Source organism: Centroberyx affinis, unplaced genomic scaffold, assembly GCF_046629955.1.
Source record: "Centroberyx affinis isolate AG114_WGS23_722 - 3 ecotype Tasmania unplaced genomic scaffold, CSIRO-AGI_Caff_v1 ptg000043l_1, whole genome shotgun sequence".
In the NCBI taxonomy this organism is placed as follows: Eukaryota; Metazoa; Chordata; class Actinopteri; order Beryciformes; family Berycidae; genus Centroberyx; species Centroberyx affinis.
Genome location: NW_027278756.1, coordinates 198611 through 218719, shown reverse-complemented (window position 1 = coordinate 218719; position 20109 = coordinate 198611). Strand labels below are relative to the sequence as shown.

The 20109-nt window shown below is 40.8% G+C and overlaps 1 protein-coding gene across 1 annotated transcript in view; it reads left to right on the top strand.

Moving 5' to 3' along the window:
• The window catches only part of myo9aa (myosin IXAa), a 113111-nt gene that overhangs the window by 65615 nt on the left and 27387 nt on the right, over positions 1 to 20109 (top strand). The window contains exons 9-15 of the mRNA XM_071517154.1: positions 424 to 513; positions 5169 to 5285; positions 6272 to 6406; positions 12791 to 12912; positions 15367 to 15508; positions 17848 to 18043; positions 19805 to 19924. Of these exons, the coding sequence (XP_071373255.1) occupies positions 424 to 513; positions 5169 to 5285; positions 6272 to 6406; positions 12791 to 12912; positions 15367 to 15508; positions 17848 to 18043; positions 19805 to 19924 (922 nt within the window). The remainder of the gene's footprint in view (positions 1 to 423; positions 514 to 5168; positions 5286 to 6271; positions 6407 to 12790; positions 12913 to 15366; positions 15509 to 17847; positions 18044 to 19804; positions 19925 to 20109) is intronic.

The following is a 20109-nucleotide window of genomic DNA, read 5'->3' as shown; positions in this document are numbered from 1 at the left end:
TTGATATTTGTGTGTCGGAGTGGAATTGCCATATCTCTCCCTGCTCCCTTACTTCTGTACTAGCAGGATGTTTATGGGACTGTGCGGACCTCCAGCCCACTGTGTCAATAACTGGGATTAGATGGTTCTCACGACCAAGAGCCTCGCTAGATTTATCAAAGCACATCTCCAACCTCTCACCCCTCATGTACCTAAACACTGTCCAGATGAAAGGCTCCCAGAATGGTCTTGGTATAGAACGTGTCGAATTTCTTTTTGGGCAAAATAAACCACAATATCGATTTGAAGACCTGAGGTTCTTCGGTCACAGTGCAACAAGGTGCTGTAAGAATGGATCCAAGCATCCACCTATGTGACAGGATTATGGTATTTCCAGGAGAGATTTTCCCTCATTCACTTTCTCTCTCTCTTTTTCATGGCTAGGTGAAAGAAGAGATGCTGTTTGAGGCTCTGACGACGCGGAAGACGGTGACTGTGGGAGAGAGGCTGATTGTTCCTTACAAGCTTGCCGAGGTGAGAAAGCTTTCCAGCAGCGCTAACATTGCACATAACTTGACTAGTATGCGATATTAAACATCTGCACAAACAGCTGTCCATTGGATCCCACCTGTGTGCCTTGTTCATTTCATCCAAGCTCAGAAGGTCTTGGATCATGTCAATATAAAAAAAAAAAACACAGGATATAAATGAATTAACCGATGATGAAAGCCCTCACAGATGATCGAAACATGTCCCTATGGCCTCGGACTAGAACACATTAGTCAGTCATGTTTTCCAAAAGGCTCTTTGTGCTATGATCATGTTGGCCTCACTGTGATTTAAGGCCATGGGATACTTGCTATGGAAACAGATTTTGGCAGGTTCATATGGACAAAAGGACACGTTTGTGGAAAAAACAAAGCGCTGTGTACAGGCTTGCTGGCTGAACTAGTTGAATTCTTCACACACCACCCCCCCGAGCGCATGACCATCTGCAATTGGGCTAAAATATCACATGATTGGTTGTGTTTCCTTTTGGAAAAGCATCTCCATTTCCTTTTCTGGTTCATCGCCTTTTTTTTACATCTCCATGCTAACAATCTCCCGGTCAGCCCTTCCTAAAGAATCGTTTGGAGGATCGGCTTGCTGAGCTTGTTTAAGGATTTCCGCACCTTTATGACCAATCAGACGGTTTCTAAATCCTCAGATGCTTTCAGCCACTTTTGTTGCTCTTTCACCACAGACGTTGTTGTTGTTTGAGTTTTTGTGACCGCTACATTTTCAGTTTTTCTGCGTAACAGTTACCCCTTTAATCTTCATGCACCCCCACTTGTGTGGAGCATAAATTAATTAAAAAATAGAAAACTGCAGTGAGTATACACAAATTTGTATGCAGCACCGTGTTTGACTGCGTTTCTATTTCAGACAAGTCTGACTTTGTTGTTTGACTGCTGCATTACCTCTCAACAGTGTTTGGCTTACATCAGTGATCCTCAACCTTTTTCATATCAAGGGCCCTAATTTAGTCCACATCAGAGCCACAGGCCCCCATTTGATGAGATTTTGTCTCTCGGACCCAAATCTGAGAATATGTTTACTGTTAGATATGATTTTGTCCAGAATTCCATGACTGTCTGTATTGTAGGTGGAGAGATAACAGAGAAACTATGATCAGAACAGTCATTCTCCTACATTCTCCAATTGCTTCTTGTAAGTGAAATAATGCTGAAGTTCAACAATTCATCAATTTGCTGGGGACCCCCTGAAACCTCCTCAAGGACCGCTGGTGGTCCCCGGGCCCCACGCTGAGAACCACTGGCTTACATGGCTAGGTGTGCAGTGGAAGAGCGGTGAGCTGAACACACAGGGTTGGACCTAAACACACATAGAGAACAGTATGGAAGATAGACAGTGTGCCGTTTTTCAGTGTTTTATCATTTTCAAATGTGCAAATAAATAAACGATAAACTCAGCAGTTAATCTAAAGGCACAGTGCCAGCTCAGCAGCCCTCCTGCAGCCTCGGCTCCCCGGCCTGACCCGGCTGTGTTTACAGTACCAGTGCCGGATCTCCTTCTCTTCTCTCGGTCTGCGGCCACACATGAACACACATGTACACATAGTCGTGCGCACACACACACACACACACACACACACAAACTAACACACGTACACACAGTTCTTCAGTCTGTTTAGAGGGAAGGGAAGGCATCTCAAGTCCCTGTACAGTTTTCTCTGGGACCCCCTCTGTGAAAACAAACACGTCATGGTCTGTGGATGAGAGCCATCTGAGAGGCAGAGGGGAGACGGAGCGACACGGACACACAGTGTAACACACCAGTCGGTCTGAATGAACTGCTGCTTACTGTAGACATGCAAATAGCCTGCACAGATTTGGTTAATTTGAAAACTGCTCATGGCATGAAACCTCAATATTTGTTGATCGAGTGACTTTAAATAAAGATTTATGCAGCTTCATTTTCGCTGCACACACATTGCCTCCTAGTACTGCGAGTTGCGTTCCAGTGATTCTCTTGTTTTCCAGTTCAGATTCCTTAAAATATTCACCCAGAGAAACTGCCTAGACACCATTTTACCACAAACTATTCCAGGAGACTTTAGTACATTTCCCACATTTCCCATCATTAAAACACAGCAACATCCTCATAATGACCATTAGATATTTAGCAGCCATTTCATATGAACAAACAGCCAGTAATTGTTTTGGCAGCACGCTGGGTGGTCTCAGTGTAAATATTGCTCTAACAGTCACAACATTCTCCTTGCCTCTTAACTGAAATCATTCTACTTAAAAACCTCAAGGAAATCTGAGGATTTTTGTAATGAGTTTTGTCTCCTCAGCCCTGTTAAAGTTATTTTCCTCTCGATGTTTTAAATTCAACTTCCTCTAAATAATGAAAAGCTTATGGGTCATTAGACTGCAGTATGCATGGAGTTCAAAATAATATCTTTCATGACCCATGGATGTGGCTAGGCATATTTGGGCTGGAGTTACTAAAAATAACGCGGTCAGTTGTGTGGAAACAAAGGCATTTTAACTGCGAGTAGCCGCTGTATGGCTTGTTTTGAGAGAGATTTGTATTGTGAAGACCATGACCCACCTTTGCTGCTGCAGGGTCAAATCTTTCCAGTGGAGTTAGAAAATGATTCCACATTTATTTGACGGAAGGTCTTTATGGTGTGATTATTCTGTTGTGAATACAGTTAGAGCCAATATAGGAATCAAAAAGTTAGGATGTTTGAATCATGAAAGGATGTACACTGTGATTTTTATCTTCAATCTTCCCCAGCTTTGGTCAGATAGATTGTGAATTACAATGTGACTAATGTGACTTCTGTATCTTCCAAATAATGTGAAGTTTTTCATCAGAATATCGTCTTGCCTTTCCATTAGGCTGATAATGAAAGGCTAACTCACTGTAGCCTCATCCATTGGAGGTTGGCAGACCATAATTTCTGTGCCACAGTAGATTGGATTGGCAGATCACATGAGTCTGATGAGCATTAGGCTGGCTAATGACTTTAATATTGGCTCAGCGATGTGTTGCTGTGACAAGGCACAGGGTGCCAGCATGCCTGTGATGTTGCCACCTGCGTCAAGGTTTTGATAGAAAATATCAATGCAAGAGATTTGTTGATGTAATATGGCTTTCTCATTTCTGCTGATTTTCTGCTTCTTGTCATTTTCTGGGATATCCACAGTGATGTTTTTCCATCAAGTGTTTTTCAGTACAGTGGCTGCTGGCAGTCAAATGTTGAGTGTGATTTAATGTGTTTTATGCTCGACTTAAACCTTTAATGATCGGTTGTAATGGAGAAATACAATTGGCGGCATATCTGGACTCCTTTTCAAACAAGTTTTATCAAAATTGGAGCAGTGCTGTCTGACAGATCACGTTTGATGTAAAAATGAAATAAGGAGAACTACACAAACGGCTGTCCATTGGATCCCAACTGTGTGCCTTGCTGGTTTCATCCAGGGTCAGAAATGCTCCAGGAAACATGGTCTTGGATCATGTCAATGTAACAAAGCCGCAGAATATAAATTAACTAACCCATGACGAAAGCCTGCACGGGGTAATTCAAACACGGCCTCACTAGCTCACTCCTCTTTCCACCTCGGACTAGGACACATTAGTCATCACATTTTTTGGTACCAAGATGATATATGTTTATTATTTATGTCGGTGGCGTTACGAGCCAGACAAAGTTGTGCTGTGATTTAAGGCCTTGGGATACTTGCTGTGGAAACAGCAGGTTCATACAGACAGAAGGACACGTTTGTGGAAAAAACGAAACGCTGCATTGGCTTCAGGCTTTTGTCCAGGCTTGCTGGCTGAACTAGTTGAATTCTTCAGACAGCAGCCCAACCAGCATGACCATATGTAATTGGTCTAAATTATCACAATTGGTTGTGTGCCTTGTTAAAGTTAAAAAATTTGACCTTTTATTGTAGTGAACCTATTGGGCCAAACAGAAATGAGCCAATTTTTTTTTTACACTGGAACACGGTGCGAAGGCGCACCATCCCTCCAAGTTTCATCCCCATTTATTTATTCACAGAAGGCCAAACTTTAACAGCTACAGATGTGTGGGACTTTCTGCTGGAGGATGCTAACACAGGAATAAGGTCTGCACTTGTCTCAGGTAACAGGAGACACTTAACTAATGACTCTTTGACCTTCTATCACTGCAGAAATAATTAAATTATAATAAACATTGTTTATGTAGCACTTTGCCAATGAGAATAAAACGATAAAATAAAATAGAAAGGAGAAAGACAAGAATACAACAAGGATAAAACAGGACATAAAAGAACATTATAAAAAGGCTTTCCTGTACCAGTGTGCTGTGAGAAGTGATTTAAAAGATGAAACTGATCTGGTTCGTCTGAGCTCCTGTGGCAGGACGGTCCAAAGCCTGGGAGTCCGACAGCAAAGACCCGTCACCTTGTTACCGAGACCAAAACACACCAGCACATAATACTAATTCTTGGTTAGTGTCTTTCCTCTGATACTGGAGATGGAAGCACTTGTGTTGCTCATATTTCTCTCACCTCAATCAAATGTTGGAAATTGAGACATGGCCATGGCAGCAATAACAAAAGACTGTGTGTGTGTCTGTGTGTGTGTGTGTGTGTGTGTGTGTGTGTGTGTGTGTGTGTCTCCAGGCCGGGACGGTGCGGGACTCCATGGCTAAGTCTCTGTACAGCGCTCTGTTTGACTGGATTGTCTTCAGGATCAACCACGCTCTGCTCAACAACAAGGACCTGGAGGAGACCACCAAGGTAGGACTGCACAGACACATGGACTTGTTTTGGAATAAAGTGTAATAGAGCTGAATAGACATTATCAAGAGACAAGAGGTTACAGCTATCACTTTCATCTGTGACATTATACGAGAGATTCTTAAAATGTCAGACGATTTCGTTTTAATCCCCATTCTCATATTTATATTTATATATCTCATATTTAATTGCATGTTAAAATTACATGGAAAAACATGCATTACACTGATTTCAATTCTAGAAAAATGTATTCAAAACAATCACAAGAAAATCCTGCATTCCCAAAATCCAGTGTAAATTGAGCCTGAACTGTGGACTAGAAAAACAGGTTCACCAACCTAAAGATGATACAATAACTTAACATTAACTTAACATTATGACCTTTCTTCTCATCATATTTCCCTGCCTCTGCTAAGAGGTAGAAAAAAGCTCAAAAAGGAGCAACAGGTACCCCCAAAAATAGAAATGTAATTAATTGCGTTAGCATGTTAACGTTGACAGCCATGATACCTAAGTTACTTGAAGAATTTAATTCTAAAATGAGATTTCAATCATTTGAAGAAAGAAGAAAAATTGACCAGTATCCTTACACAGCTTGTTGGCAAGAACACAAATCACATTATGGGTTGCCATTAAAGTTATGGATCATCTTAAAGGGAAAATCCGCCTTAAAACACTTTAACAACAACTATTGGCAATGTACCTTGCATTTCTAGGTGAATTTTGTTGTTTAGTGGTGTATTTTTCTAGTGCACACCCGTTCTCTGGGGAAAATGATTCTGGGAAGTGCAGGAAATCACTAACTGAAATAGAAGTAGACAAGGGAAAGTGGGGGCATCAGAAAAGTAAATTCCAACACTTCATCACAATATAACTCCTGGAATGAGTTTTTGAAATGTTGATTGATGAATTTCAGGAAGCCAAATTCCAGCTGTTTGGAATGAAAGCCTTTATTTGCTCACGTTGGGTAATTTTGTCTTCCTCAGATCTTATCTATCGGAGTGCTGGACATATTTGGTTTCGAGGACTATGAGAACAACAGCTTTGAACAGTTCTGCATCAACTTTGCCAACGAGCGTCTGCAGCACTACTTCAACCAGCACATCTTCAAGCTGGAGCAGGTAAGGCTTCTCTTACATGTTCTGCTGTGGGATGCTGTGGATAACCTCACTGGTTGATGACTCTTAGGGGCTGGTTTCCTATTCAACGCTCTGACCGAGAGTTGAACTTAGCACCGCAGCTGTTATCTTAACACAGATCTACCCGCTCAAGTTCTTTGACTATGACCATTTCAAAGGAAATCCCTCATCCTTATCACACCACACAGTATACATACATTACAATGACCATGAAACAATGGAGGAATTCTTCATCAGATTATGCAACAGGGTAAGTTGTGAGCCTGACAGCCATATGACTCAACTCGGCCCCTCCTTGCGGCCGCCCCCACCGTGGATTTATGTTCTCTTAAGTGGGCTGATTAACTTCAAAGGGCTTTTAAAGTCATGATCTGTAAGATTTGCCTGGAAGCCAAACACGGTGTTTACCTTGAGATTGGCTGAATCCACGGCCGTGCCCCGGCATGTCTGAGGGAGAGCAGCCACTCTAACACAGTTCATGTATGACACAAAGACATGAAGGCCTGTGTGCTCAATCAGTCCTCTACTGTGCAAAGGCACTAGTTCACAAACCCTGGCTCACCTCCATGTCCTAAATGTGCTGCAGCTTTGCAGATGTATCGCACACGAAGAGACTTCTAAGAGGTTTTCTTTGTTTTGAAGCTTAAGTTGAGGTCAATAAATTTCAGAGTCATTGTGCTGTCGATTAAGGACTTCTCAGATTTGCCGTGTTGAGATGTTTTGTTCCTCCAATAATCTGGAGTCTTATGCAAGTAATAGCGCAAGATGTACACCTTCAAAGCAAGCAGGAGGCAAAAAAGTTTTGAAGCGTAGTCGAGTCGATGGCTATTTTCTCATGACCATCGTCAAAAATGCTCTGATCTGGAAAGCATCATTTTTTTTTTTTATCTCAGCAGTACAAGGTTTTTTCTTCTGCAGAAGTTTCCCCTTTGCTTTTTTGCACTTGTAATAATACTAGTAATAAGTAGTAATAATACTTTGAAATACAGTATAGAGTGTGTGTGTGTGTGTGTCCACTTACGCGCTACATACATACTGTACACTAGGGTTCGACCAATATGGGTTTTTCAAGGCCATTGCCAATACTTTTAGACTGAAGTCGCCAATAGCCGATATTTTATATCAATATCTTTAAATCTGATTTCCATGCCATAAAATTCCATGTATTCAGTGTTTTCCCCATAATTGGAAGCGCCTGAAGTGGATGCTGCTGTCTCGCCGATCGCAGATATTTAATAAAAGGCCAAACCGATATGTCAGTCTAATCCTACATTGCACATATGTTGATGTGTGTTTGTATGTATTGTCTCTCTTGTGCGTGTGTCTTTGAGTATGTTTTTGTCTGCTTATGCATGTATCCTGGCCTTCGCCTATGCACCAGTATATATTCCCATCAGCCTCGTAGTTTCTGCAGACGTCTTGGCATCGAGTGTTGTTCAGCAGGCTGAAACATGTATGCCACCAACAGTAACCAACCATCTTATCAGATAATGACAGTGTCCTGTGACAAATGCTACTTTCTGATGATTAAACCACTGCTGACATGGGAAAGACAGATCTTCAATGGAGCAATTGAATTTATTGTCCATTTTATATGCAGCAATTTTCCTATTTCAGTTACTCCTAACAGCATAGAAATGTGGTATATACTGTATATTACCACTGTAGCTTAACTGTAGCTTAGACCAGATTGACTCAACACTCTCATGTTGGCGTATCAAGACTTTTCTGCAGCTTGCCCTTAATCTATGTGAATGTTACCAGTGGCTTGTAAGTATTAAATATGCCTATTTGCTAAAAATTAAAACACTTTCTAAATTTAGTGTAACTGAAGCTTTGTCGTCTGTGTCCTCATCCTTCCACTGCTGCCCTGTTACACTAAGCCGGCCCGGACATGCAAGTGTATATATTGACTTTCACACCAGCCAGGGACTCGGCGTGTGAATGGAGCTGTGAAATCGTCAGTAACTGTGTGCTCATATTGATTTCTAATATTTTCCACGAATCAGGCTTTCACCACAGTTGCTGTGGCACGCTTATATCCACACATCTTACATTGGAAAATAGATTTTATCGGTCCTATGGTAGAAGCAAGGTCAAATCTTGGTTAGAATTTGCTCTATTTTAATCTCTGGTTTTGTAATTTTGATATTGTGACTAACAGCGGTACCAGAGGCTTGATCAGGGGAATCAGAAGAGCTAGAGGTTAATAAAGCCTTAGGTATAGTATTGCATTAGTTGTGTGTAGAAAAATCAGTGTGCACTATTAAGGCAGCCTGAAAGCTTCCAAATTTGATTTACTCCCGGTTCACCAGGAGCGAGCATGCTTTATTTTTCAGCAATTCCCTGCTACACACTCTGCTATACAGTTATAGCCAGCAGCCTGTCATCTGTTGGCCACTGAGTAACTCAACTGTCCCAGTCGGGGGTTTAATGCTTTGCTCAAGGGCACAGAGATGGTCATTTTTAAGGGGGAATGATACTCATTTTCAAGCTTGTTTGCAAAACAGCACTGATGATGTTCTGGTCACACACACATCTTTCTAACCTACAAACAACCTCTTTACCATTAGATCACACTGTTCAAAAGACATGGAATGAGATGGGGAAGTAAGTTTGTTATTGTAGTTTGAGTATAGCTTTTGTGTGTGGGATAATGTGTCTCTACATTGAAGCCTGCATGAGGGAACGTGGTCAATCAGCAGTTTGGCACTGATCTAAATTGCCGTTTTTAATCAGTCATAATTATCTATTTCACTGCAAATTGACTTTTGCTTATTTGAGTCAGCTGGCGTGGGAATCAGAAGCTTTTATCAAACGTTTTGATCTACTTCCATGATGGTAAGAAGGAAGAACTGCTAACAGCCATGGTGGAAGGAGAAGGATATGTGTGGTAATAAACAATAGACGGTAACATTAGCCTCCGCTCCTCTACTGGCTGCTTTTCAACCGTGCCTCGCACACATGCCATGCCATCTCCGCCTACCATAAGTCCCAGTGTGCTTGAGTAATTCCTGGAATACTCAGACACGACATGAATGCGCGCATTTACAGACACGCACGCACATTAGAGCATTAATTAGAGCGCTATTTTTCTGTCTCTGTCACTGAACCATTTATAGAGATCTTGTAAATGGACTTTGCGTTTTGCTGTTGGCTACTAGGTATCAGCCACATTGACAAATACCAAGCAAAGGCCATCAAAGCAGCAGATGGGGCTTTGCGAGATGACTGAAGACTGGGAGGGAGACATATTTAAAGCAGCAGTGATGAGGAATGGGAATAAAAATGACAGTGCGTAGTCAGCAGTTGGAAAAGAAGGCGTGTGTGTGCGAGCTGTGGAATCCAGTGGCATGTGTATTTCAGACATCTGTTTGCCTGTCACACATGCTGCAGTCAGGATCATTGAAAGACTAATAATAAATATATACAGCTTAATTAATATAACACTACTTACAACACAAACAGTAAAAAATAAAACAATCTGCAGAGAACTTTGAGAGAAGAGTGCATCACAGTAGTCAAAGAAAGATGATACAAAATCACATAAGTATCTCTGTCATTAAAAGATAAAACTTAATTAAACTTTGCAATGTTCTGAAGTTGGTAAAAACCTGAATGAACCTGCTTTTTATTAAGTTGCTCAAGGTTTAAACATCAAAGATAACTATTAAATTCTGATATTCAGACCAGCAGACAGATATGTTTTTCCAGGCAACAGCAAGAACCTAGTTTTTTGTTAAATTAAATTGTAGTTGAAGGAAATTAGTTGAAAGAAACCCACAAAGTTTAACTGACAGATGATTATTGCTGGCATAGCAGCAAAAGGAGATTGAGTTATGCCGACAAATTCGGCCAAGGAGTAACAAGAAAATAGCATTGGCCCGGGAAGTGAACCTTGAGGCAAGTCACACAACATCAGTGAATCAGAAGAAACATAATCAGCAGCGAGACCGAAAACGTATCATGTTTTACAGGTGAAATGAGAGCCAGAACAGAGATTCCAGTCCAATGGATCAATCGACCAATTACAAAAACATGATTAGTCGCGTCAAAGGTTACGCTGAGGTCAGGCAGCACTAACATGGAACACTTGGCAGAATCTGCATTCTTCAGAGGATCATTGGTGACCCTGAGAAGAACTGTTTCAGTGGTATGGGGTTGATGAAAAGTTAGCCTGAAATTGTTCAAAAATGTTATTTCTTTCCGGCATCTCCAGGAATTGCATTGAACTCCTTTGAACATTCTCCAAAATTTTACAGAGAAACATTGGCTTTGAAATACAGTAGGTCTGTAGCTATTAAAGGCTGGGTCTTCCAGAGTCAAAACTCAGGAATACAACCTTGAAAAGCGAGATATTTACACCAGAGATCAAGCTACGGCCCATACCCCACATACTGTAACTTTTCGTAGGAATTTAGTGTGAATCACCATATCAGGGGACTGTAGGGAGGTCTGGTGTGTGATGCAGCATCCATCAGGTCCTCCAGTGAAATCAGCAAAGTGTTTCAATAAGTAGTCTGGGGCAAGCTAGTGTCAGCTAGAGCAACAGGAGGATGGATCTTAGTGCCCTTGAGCAAGGCATTTAAACTTTAACATGAAGTTTTTGTAATACTTCCACTTAAAATTAAAAATCAAGTCGCACTCTCTTCTCTTCTTTTAAGCGTTTGGTGGGATAAATAAAGCATGAAACTAAAAGAAAAGAGAAGAGTGTGTGACCTTAATTTTCTTTATACAACAGTTATTCAACCCCCAGCTGCTGCAGTAGAGCTGCTAAATGGCCAGCAGTTGAAGAGTTTAACTGTATCAATGTGTAGCAGGGTGTTGTTGGAATAGTGCTCAGTTGACTTTCCCTGAATAAATAAGGATTTAAAAATAAAATTAACAAGTCTCTCATCTGTAAGTAATGGACATAAATTTTGGTAGATTTCCACCTTCGCTCTGTTCTTCTCCATGCCCTTTTAAGCCTGCAGATGCTGTCGTATATCCAAGAGGATAATCTAGCTCTACTTTTCAGCGGGGGAATCACAGCCAATGGGGATGAACATAGTTAAAAACGGTTTAACAAATCGTGTGTTGATTTGAATGGAATCTGCTGGATTGTTTGTGTGAAGAATTTGGAGCACAAACTGCAAATCACTCAAAAAGAAACAGTGTTACAGAATAATGCAGTCAGGCTGTGCTAATGTTGTTTTTTCCACAAGAGGGTCCAGCAACAGAAGTGTGATGGAAAGTTGTTCCATTTGAATACGGCATGCAAAGCTTCAGCCATATCAGCGCTGGGTCGTTTGCTTTACTGTTGTTTTGCGGTCTAATTCAAATGTTAGACCTAATTAATCCATAACCCTTCAGTTATACATTAGTTCCTACAGGTGTTGTCAGTATGTCAGTATTAAAGTTTATAGACTTACAATATTTGTCTTGGCTTGAAATACACATAAACATACATAAATCTATTGTGTAAGTTCCCTTTTTCTCAGGTAAATATTTTCATTTGGCCAAACACTGAAGAAGTCTCACTTCATTGTTGACAAGAGAGAAGGATCATATTCCCTGTTCGACTATTCTTTTCGGCCCTGTGTGCTCATGAACTCGGTTGTCCTCTGCACAGAAAGTGGCATAGGCAACAGGAATTAACCGGTTTTGTTCAGCTCTCTCTGACTTTGGGCTAAAAAGAAAGGAAGGGACTGGAAAAAACGGAGATTCCATTGATTTTTATTAAACCTCCCTCGGATTAAGGGTCTTTATTGGTTAATTCTCTTTCCCAGGAACACGAGAAAACAACATGTAGAGGGAAGAACGCTGCTAAATGCTCTGAATGCTTTTCTTATTATTAAACCACCGAGAGGCCAGACGGGCTGCGAGACGTGTTTTATAGTGCAGTGAGACAACATGAAAGCATGCAAAACAACATTGTGTGTTTTAGCAGTGGAATTTAAAACAGTCTATGCTACATAGGAGGGGTTCTCAGCCCGTTTGGTGACACATTGATGTCATATTTCTACGGCTGCCCAGAGATAGTCGAGTGGTAAAGTCTGTTGCCTGTGGTGCCACATGAACTGTACGCCCTTCTGGTCTGACATCGAATCCCATCAGACATTTCTCTCCTGTGCATCCCACTCTGTTTCCCTCTCTGCTTTCCAAATGCCTAAATAAATAAAAAAAAATACAATAAGAATCTTCTTTCTCTATAATTTAAATGCATCACATGTTGAAATGACAACATGAAAGACTTAACGCTGTATTGTGGGAGCAACTATCACTGCGACTTGGTTGCCGCAAGAGAAATGCAGCCAATGTTATTTTAATGTTATTGAAAGTGAGCAGCAATATTGACCTCTCTGTTTATATTGTGTCGACCCACAGGAGGAATACAGGGCAGAGGGCATCAGCTGGCACAACATCGACTACATCGACAACACGGGCTGCATCAACCTGATCAGCAAGAAGCCCACAGCGCTGCTCCACCTACTGGATGAAGAGTGCAAGTGAGTCTGTCAGCCTGTCTGGCTACCTGTATGGCCAGTCCAAACTAATGACTGGAGCGTGGGTGGTGAGTTATGGGGGTGAGCGCTTGCTTTGAAGTGCTCGGAGCAGAGGGGTGGGGTTTATCCCGTCGGGCTAATTCAAAGAGCGTCAGATAAACTGTAAAATGACTCTTCATTCTTTTGAGAACACGTTTTATTGCCCTGTGTGGCAAACCCCACCCATCTGCCACCTCAAGCAGGTTAAGACTACAGCTTAGAGTAGATCAACACCATTCACCAACTATTCTGACCAATCCTGAATACACTTACTGTTTAACCTTAACTTCAATGAACCCTGAATCTAGACCCAATACAATTATTAAGACTTGCACAGCTCTATGGGGAAATACTGTATAGAGGTAAGTGAAAATGTCTGCGCTCTTTTTGTCAAGTCCAAAAAAAATAAAATAAAATAAAAATGTCTCGGGTGCATACAGTAAATTCAAAAACTCGGAGCATAGAAGATCAAAACGAATAATAAGATAAGAGATAACGAATAAGAATAAGATAATACGAAAAATAAAAGTGCACAAACATATTTTATTTTTTGCACCTTTTTTTCACCTTGTCGTCATGTAAATCAATTTTGGCATTTTTTGCGTCATCTGGCCTCTTTCTGTTTTTTTATCTTTATAGTGTGGGAATTCTTTTTGATCTGAAATACTGTGATGAGCCGTGGGATTCAAGGGTATGACAGTCTTTGCACATGATGGGAGTATTGTCACATTTTAAAGACTGTGAGTTGAATTAAATGTTTGTGTGTTTCTACTGACACAGTCTGTGGAATGCGGCCTTCTCACACACTTAGTCAAAAACAAAAGACCATACTGTCCTTGTATAATATGCCCTTTAATGCAGTTTCTATTCAGAGTCTCAATTCTTTTTGCACATTACCGCATTCCTGGTGCCTTTCCTGTGAAATTTCATGGAATATAAAACGCAGACAATTTACCACTTTAATCCTCACAAAAGCATGGCTGTAATGTGACTATTTTTACAAAAGATATTTCCTATTTGATCCCCCCCCTCCTCATAAAAGAAATAACGCGCCCCTTCTCCATTTGGACACTGATTCAAATTCCTCCCACTTCAGCTGGAAAGCAGTGAGTCCTTGGCTGTGTGTGTTTTTCATAGCTCAAGTTTCCCCCCTTTTCTAAACCCCTGGTGTCTCATTCCTCCTCTCCTCTCTTCCTGTAAGCTGTTGATTTTCTGCGGAACTCCTGGCTCTGGGTTTTAAAGGGCTAGAGGCAAAGTGAGTTTATCAGCCTACATTAGCCCGAACTTCCAGGTAGAGCTGAACTGGGATCAGCTTACATCAGTTCTCTACAACCTGAGGCATGAGAGGAGAAAATGTCAAAACTGGTCGCAGATCAGAGATTCGGCATCGTCGTTAACTCTCCTCTTCTCCAGTGCCCCACTTTAAGTAATGTGGTGATTTGATTAGACTGTGGTATTGATGCATCTGTGTCAAAAGACACCGCAATTTCTTTAAAGGTTAAATGTGTAAAATTTCTGCTTTACTGAAGCATAATATGACTAGTAAATATCAGCAGAGGTTCCCGAATGGTAGTGAGAGAAACAAAGTGAACAGCCACAGCGCACGCACTGCAGAGAGTGGGCTGAGGCAGATTTTTGCTGTTGTTTGAAGCCCCTCCTACCTCGCCAAGGTCCATTCAAAAGTCTGCCAATTTGTTTTTGCCTTACTTATCGGCAAAAAACACACATCAGAAAATATAATTTGAGACTTTATTACTAATCGGTAGGGTGTTCTTGTAAATTCGGCTTGTATATAATCCTCCAAACGGCTTGAATTTTAACGGACCGGCCCGTTTATGTGCCGGGGAAGTGGTGTTACTTCACACACAAAATAGCGAGTCTTTATCTCAATATGTTCCAAAACTCAACAGGAATGGTGGTGATGTCAGGATCCTAATCACGGCAAGCATCCACTGAACAAAAACGAATGCGCTAACTCGGTAAAACATGATAGAACGTTAATTGTTGTTGATTCTGAAACAGTCCAACCTGCCCACCACGCTGATGATGGTCTCCCTCTATGGAGGGCAGAGTGTTGTTGTCATGACAACACTGAACGATAGAAGGCAGCATCGGACCAGAAATTAGACGTAGACCCTTTAATTTTAATTAATGTGTTGTGTCAGATGAGCAGATCAGGGACCTGTAGAATATATCCAGTGTGATTCATACTTTGGTGTTCATGACCCAGTGCACAGCTTAAAACGAAACTAGACATGACGAGAGTACGTCATGTCTAGTTTCAATATCCTTGCAGAACGCCTGCCATGTTCCTCCTCTCTTAATGCATTTTCCTTTTGACAACGGATGTGGAAACCCTTTTGATGTACAGCTTGCCCGGGGAAAGACACAGACTGAACTCCCCTGTCCTTGTTTCAGCTTCCCCCAAGCCACCAACCAGACTCTGTTGGATAAGTTTAAGCGGCAGCATGAGGGCAACAGCTACATCGAGTTCCCAGCCGTCATGGAGCCCGCCTTCATTATCCGACACTACGCTGGCAAAGTCAAGTATGGCATCAAGGTCAGTGGCTGTCCTCATCTTCCCTTGAAAAGTCTTTGTAATTGGACAGAAAGGAAAGAGAAACTGCAACCAATCCTCACTTTGATTTTGTAATTTGTGAGATTTTGTTGTGGGAGGGAGAGCATTACTCACCCAGCCAGTCTGTGGATTCATACTGGTGACATCCTGGTCACAAACCTTGTAGCAACTGATGATGTAATAACGTGTCAAAATGTAATAAAAATATCCATCTAAATGGGTTTGAAAATCGTCACTGTTGGGGTAACCATGTAATCCTTTGATTGAAGTTAAAACATGAAAGTCACCAAAACTGGATTTATGAGGTTTTCACCCAAAAGCAGCGAAATGTAATAAAACCTGTTAATGTAATACATTTCTGGATAGCGTAATATCATCATATTATCACATAAACTGGTGATTGTTACTTCATACGGGGTGTAACATTTTAATTGATGAAATAATAATTTGACTCATAAGAATAAGAAAAATTTAATTATTCATTCATTATTAGTCAATACTATTATTACATCACAAGTTAAAATCTACTTTTGATGTAACAATTACCAGTTAATGTAATTACATGATATAATTTTGTACATTAACAGGTTTTATTACATTTTTGATTATTACATTATCGGTTGCCAAAAACCTCTTTCCAGCTCCACTGAGTAACTTGTTGATGGGCGTAGTCTTTGAATGCCAGGAGGAAATTTATAGGTTATTAAAACTTTTTAAGTTCAAACGCTTGTGCCTCCCAACACTCACACACACACACACACACACACAGTTTGAACAGTATGAACTACAAACAGTGAACTACAGAATGAACTTGTATGAACTACAGTAGCCACGCTACGACTCGTTCATCATGCAGAGCCAGTAAATGGGGTGTAAAGTCTCACACATAACAATAGAGAGGCATTTTTAATCACTTTCTTGGCATGAGCCCCAACCACAGTCGTATTACACAACCAAATCAAGATCTGGCATCCCAGGGACCCTTTCACCTATTGTGCAGGTCTGGGCATTTATTCAGAGTTACTACCATGAACAACAGCCTTCTCATATTCTGCCACATGCAGTCAACCAGTAAAATTCCAACGCATTGGAATGCATCTTAAAATGCATCTTGTGCAGTTTTCATCTCGGGTTTGAAGAAACGGTGGCAAACACAGTAGCATTGTTACAACTGTTAACATATAACTTTCCATTAACGTAATAAACCATTAACGTAATCATAATTTGCACTTAATAGTGTAATAATCCTTATTATCCAACCGCACACTGTTAGACTTTGTTGTTAACTTACATCTTTGTTTTCTTAAGATTAGGCTTGAGAAGCGAACAACGCATTTCGCCAGTTGCTTCCTCAGGTTCACTCATTGATTGCACAATCAATGAGCGATGAGTGTAATAATCCTGTCAGTGTAATACATTCTCCATTAATGTGATAAAGGTTACCTAGCATTACTAGAACAACTTTTTTTTCCTACAATACTGTTACATTATTGGGTTTTGGAACCAATAGAGCTGAAACTTTCAGATTTCAAAAATGTAATATAATCTAATAATAGTCAAAATTCAATATACAGCTGTCACCCTTTCACATGTGGTTATTAATTAATTATGGTTCTACATGTGAAAAAGGGCTGAATGTGTATGGAAGAGGTCTTAATTAATTTAATAATATAATTATATAATTTAAATAATTTAAATTAAATTTAAATTTTGTTTTTAAATAAATAAATCAACCTTCCTGTTAATGTAATAAAACACAATAATGTAACAATTATTATACTAACATGAAAAAAATATATTATATTCATGTTAGGTAGCCTTTATTACAGTAACGTGATGGTAATTTATTACATTAATAGTTGTAACAGGCATAAATCATAATAACTGCACTGTGACAACAAACAAGAAAGAACCTAAATTATTGCTTTTGGAATGCAGTTCAGAGTCTATCGTTCTTGATAATTTGAGGCTATGGCAAGTTTCCCTCCATTCGAAACCATAATGCCAAGTGTTGCTCTGTTGGGTAACCACTTGATCTTCATAATACCACTGTAGTTATTTCCTCCATGTTTTACATAATGGCGTCCCAGGCAAAATCCTTCCCTAATTTGTTACATTAGTCATAATAGATTCCAACTGAAGTTTGTAGAGACAGACTAGTTTAGAGGCTGAACAGTAAAGAGTTTATTCTGCAGGTTGTAATGCATCAGCTAACCTAACCTGCAGTATTTTCAAGACTGCAAGGTGAATGGGAAGAAATTCATCCATCTCAATTTCTGTCTGTTCATCTTTGTCTCTCTCTCACACTCACACACACACAGGACTTCAGGGAGAAGAACACGGACCACATGCGTCCCGACATCGTGGCTCTCCTGAAGAGCAGCAAGAACGCCTTCATCTGCGGGCTGATCGGCATCGACCCCTCGGCCACCTTCCGCTGGGCGGTACTCCGAGCCTACTTCAGAGCCCTGGTGGCCTTCAGACAGGCTGGGAAGAGACACACGCAGAAGAAGACTGGTGAGCGCTCGCACTAACAGAAGCTGTACAGAGACACGTACAGTACAGCGATAGGACAGAGCATCTAAGAAACCAGATGCAGGAGATAGAGAGGAGGGAGAAATCTTGTTTGAGGTCCTTGCAGCTGTATAGTTGGAAAAGCTTAGAACAAATGTGTATGGTCAACAAATGTCTGTGATCCTTTTTTGTTGTATGGAGGCAAGCATAGATGTTTTATCTGTCCCTCTACCTTATATTGTATCCAGTTTTTCAGTTGTACATTTGGCAATGTCGGCCTACATTGGTGCACATATGCAAAAACACATGCAGGAAAATTATATTAGAAAAAGTTAGTGTGTGATTTCCCTAGTCTGGTTAGAGCTCAGGCTGTGTCAGACCTCCATCAAGGAATCTATAAAGAAGGAAGGGATCATGATTCACTGCATGGCATCTGAGCATTATGGGAGTCGAACTGAAAAGCAATTGGTACAGTAGGAATAGCGGTGAATCAGTAGCCTATCAATCCAGGTGAGTGAATTATGGTCATTTTATTATTTGGTTCGCTAACTCATTTTGTTGTATTTTTGAAGCACATAGTTTATTGGCTTTGTCAATTTTTGAGCTTGTTTTGATGTAACTTCAATGCTGGCAGACAAAAGGTGCATCTGCCGCTTCTGAAATAAACTAGAACTCCCACACTTAAAAAAAACAAAAACAAATCCAATTTAGCCAGCAAATGGGATGAAACTGTAATCATAGTTTTTCAGTTTGGCTGCCATGTATTCCTGCCATGCAGTGATGATGCCTTGTCGGTCTTTATAGATTCCTTCACTTCCACCACCGTTTGTGTTTCATCAGCCACTGTACTGTAGTATATGTGCATAGTGCTAGTGGTGCTGCCATGTATACAGTAGTTGTTGCTCTCTCTCTCTCTCAGCTTTGGCTCTATAATGAATGCCTTCTTTCCCTTAGCATTTAGTGCTGTAGCTGTACTTGATTTGCAGTGGATTCTGCCATCAGGTGCTCTGTCAGCATTGGTCGATGCCATCGTGTGATTCAGACTTCCGCACTGCACCCTCTTCTCTCCTTGGTAGAAATATTACATGTAGATGTGGTTATGTGAAAATAGATGCTTTTGGTTTTGTTTTTTTTAGAAATCTTTCATCCTTTGCTAATCCTTCCGTAGCTCTTAGAAATCCTTCTTCCCAACCAAAATCTGAAGATCTTAGTGTCACCCAAGGAAACCTGTAGGAAGACCTTACCTTCCCTCTAGGAGACTCATACAGACTGACAATGGTGTATTTGACATAAATATGCATTTTTCCATGAGCTAAGTCTTTATGATTACTCAAAAATTTGTACGGGCTAAGTTTAAATTGAACACTACAAAATAAAACCTCCCCTTGTCTAAGAGGACATGGAGTTATGAATGTACGCTCTACTATCAGATGACAGAAAACCCCTAAAGGTGACACTGTGTGGAAACGTCTCAGCTAAGGGGCGAACTCTGTCACTGCCAGTCCAAATTACACCTGCACACAGAACTGCAATGGGGGAGACTCAAATCCCACTGCTGCCACCAACTGCAGTTTTGAATGTGAATTATCTTCTCTCCAAAAGTCTTGCACAGGTATCTCTCCAGTAGATGACTGCATCTCTTGATCTCTTCTTCGCTGTCTAATCTGTCGTTTCTCTCTCTTTCCCCCCCCTTCTCTTTCCTTGTGTTTTTTTTTTTTCTTCTTCTCTCTTCTCTATTTTTTCTTTTTGTTTTGCTTCTCCAAGGGCATGATGACGCTGCTCCCTGTGCAGTTTTGAAAAGTGTGGATAGTTTTAGCTTTCTGCAGCACCCTGTGCATCAGAGAAGCTTAGAGATCCTGCAGAGGTGCAAAGAGGAGAAGTACAGTAAGGCTGCAATACCACAATAACTCCTCCCACTTTCATGCCATACAGTGAGGTGGGAAACTGTAGGGATGAGGCAGACCAACATCATCAACTTGTACTCTAGCCAGTGTCCCTAGTGTGGTATTTTCCTGATCAAGAGAGATCAAAAGGATACATGTCCAGAAATACTGAGACATCATTTCTTG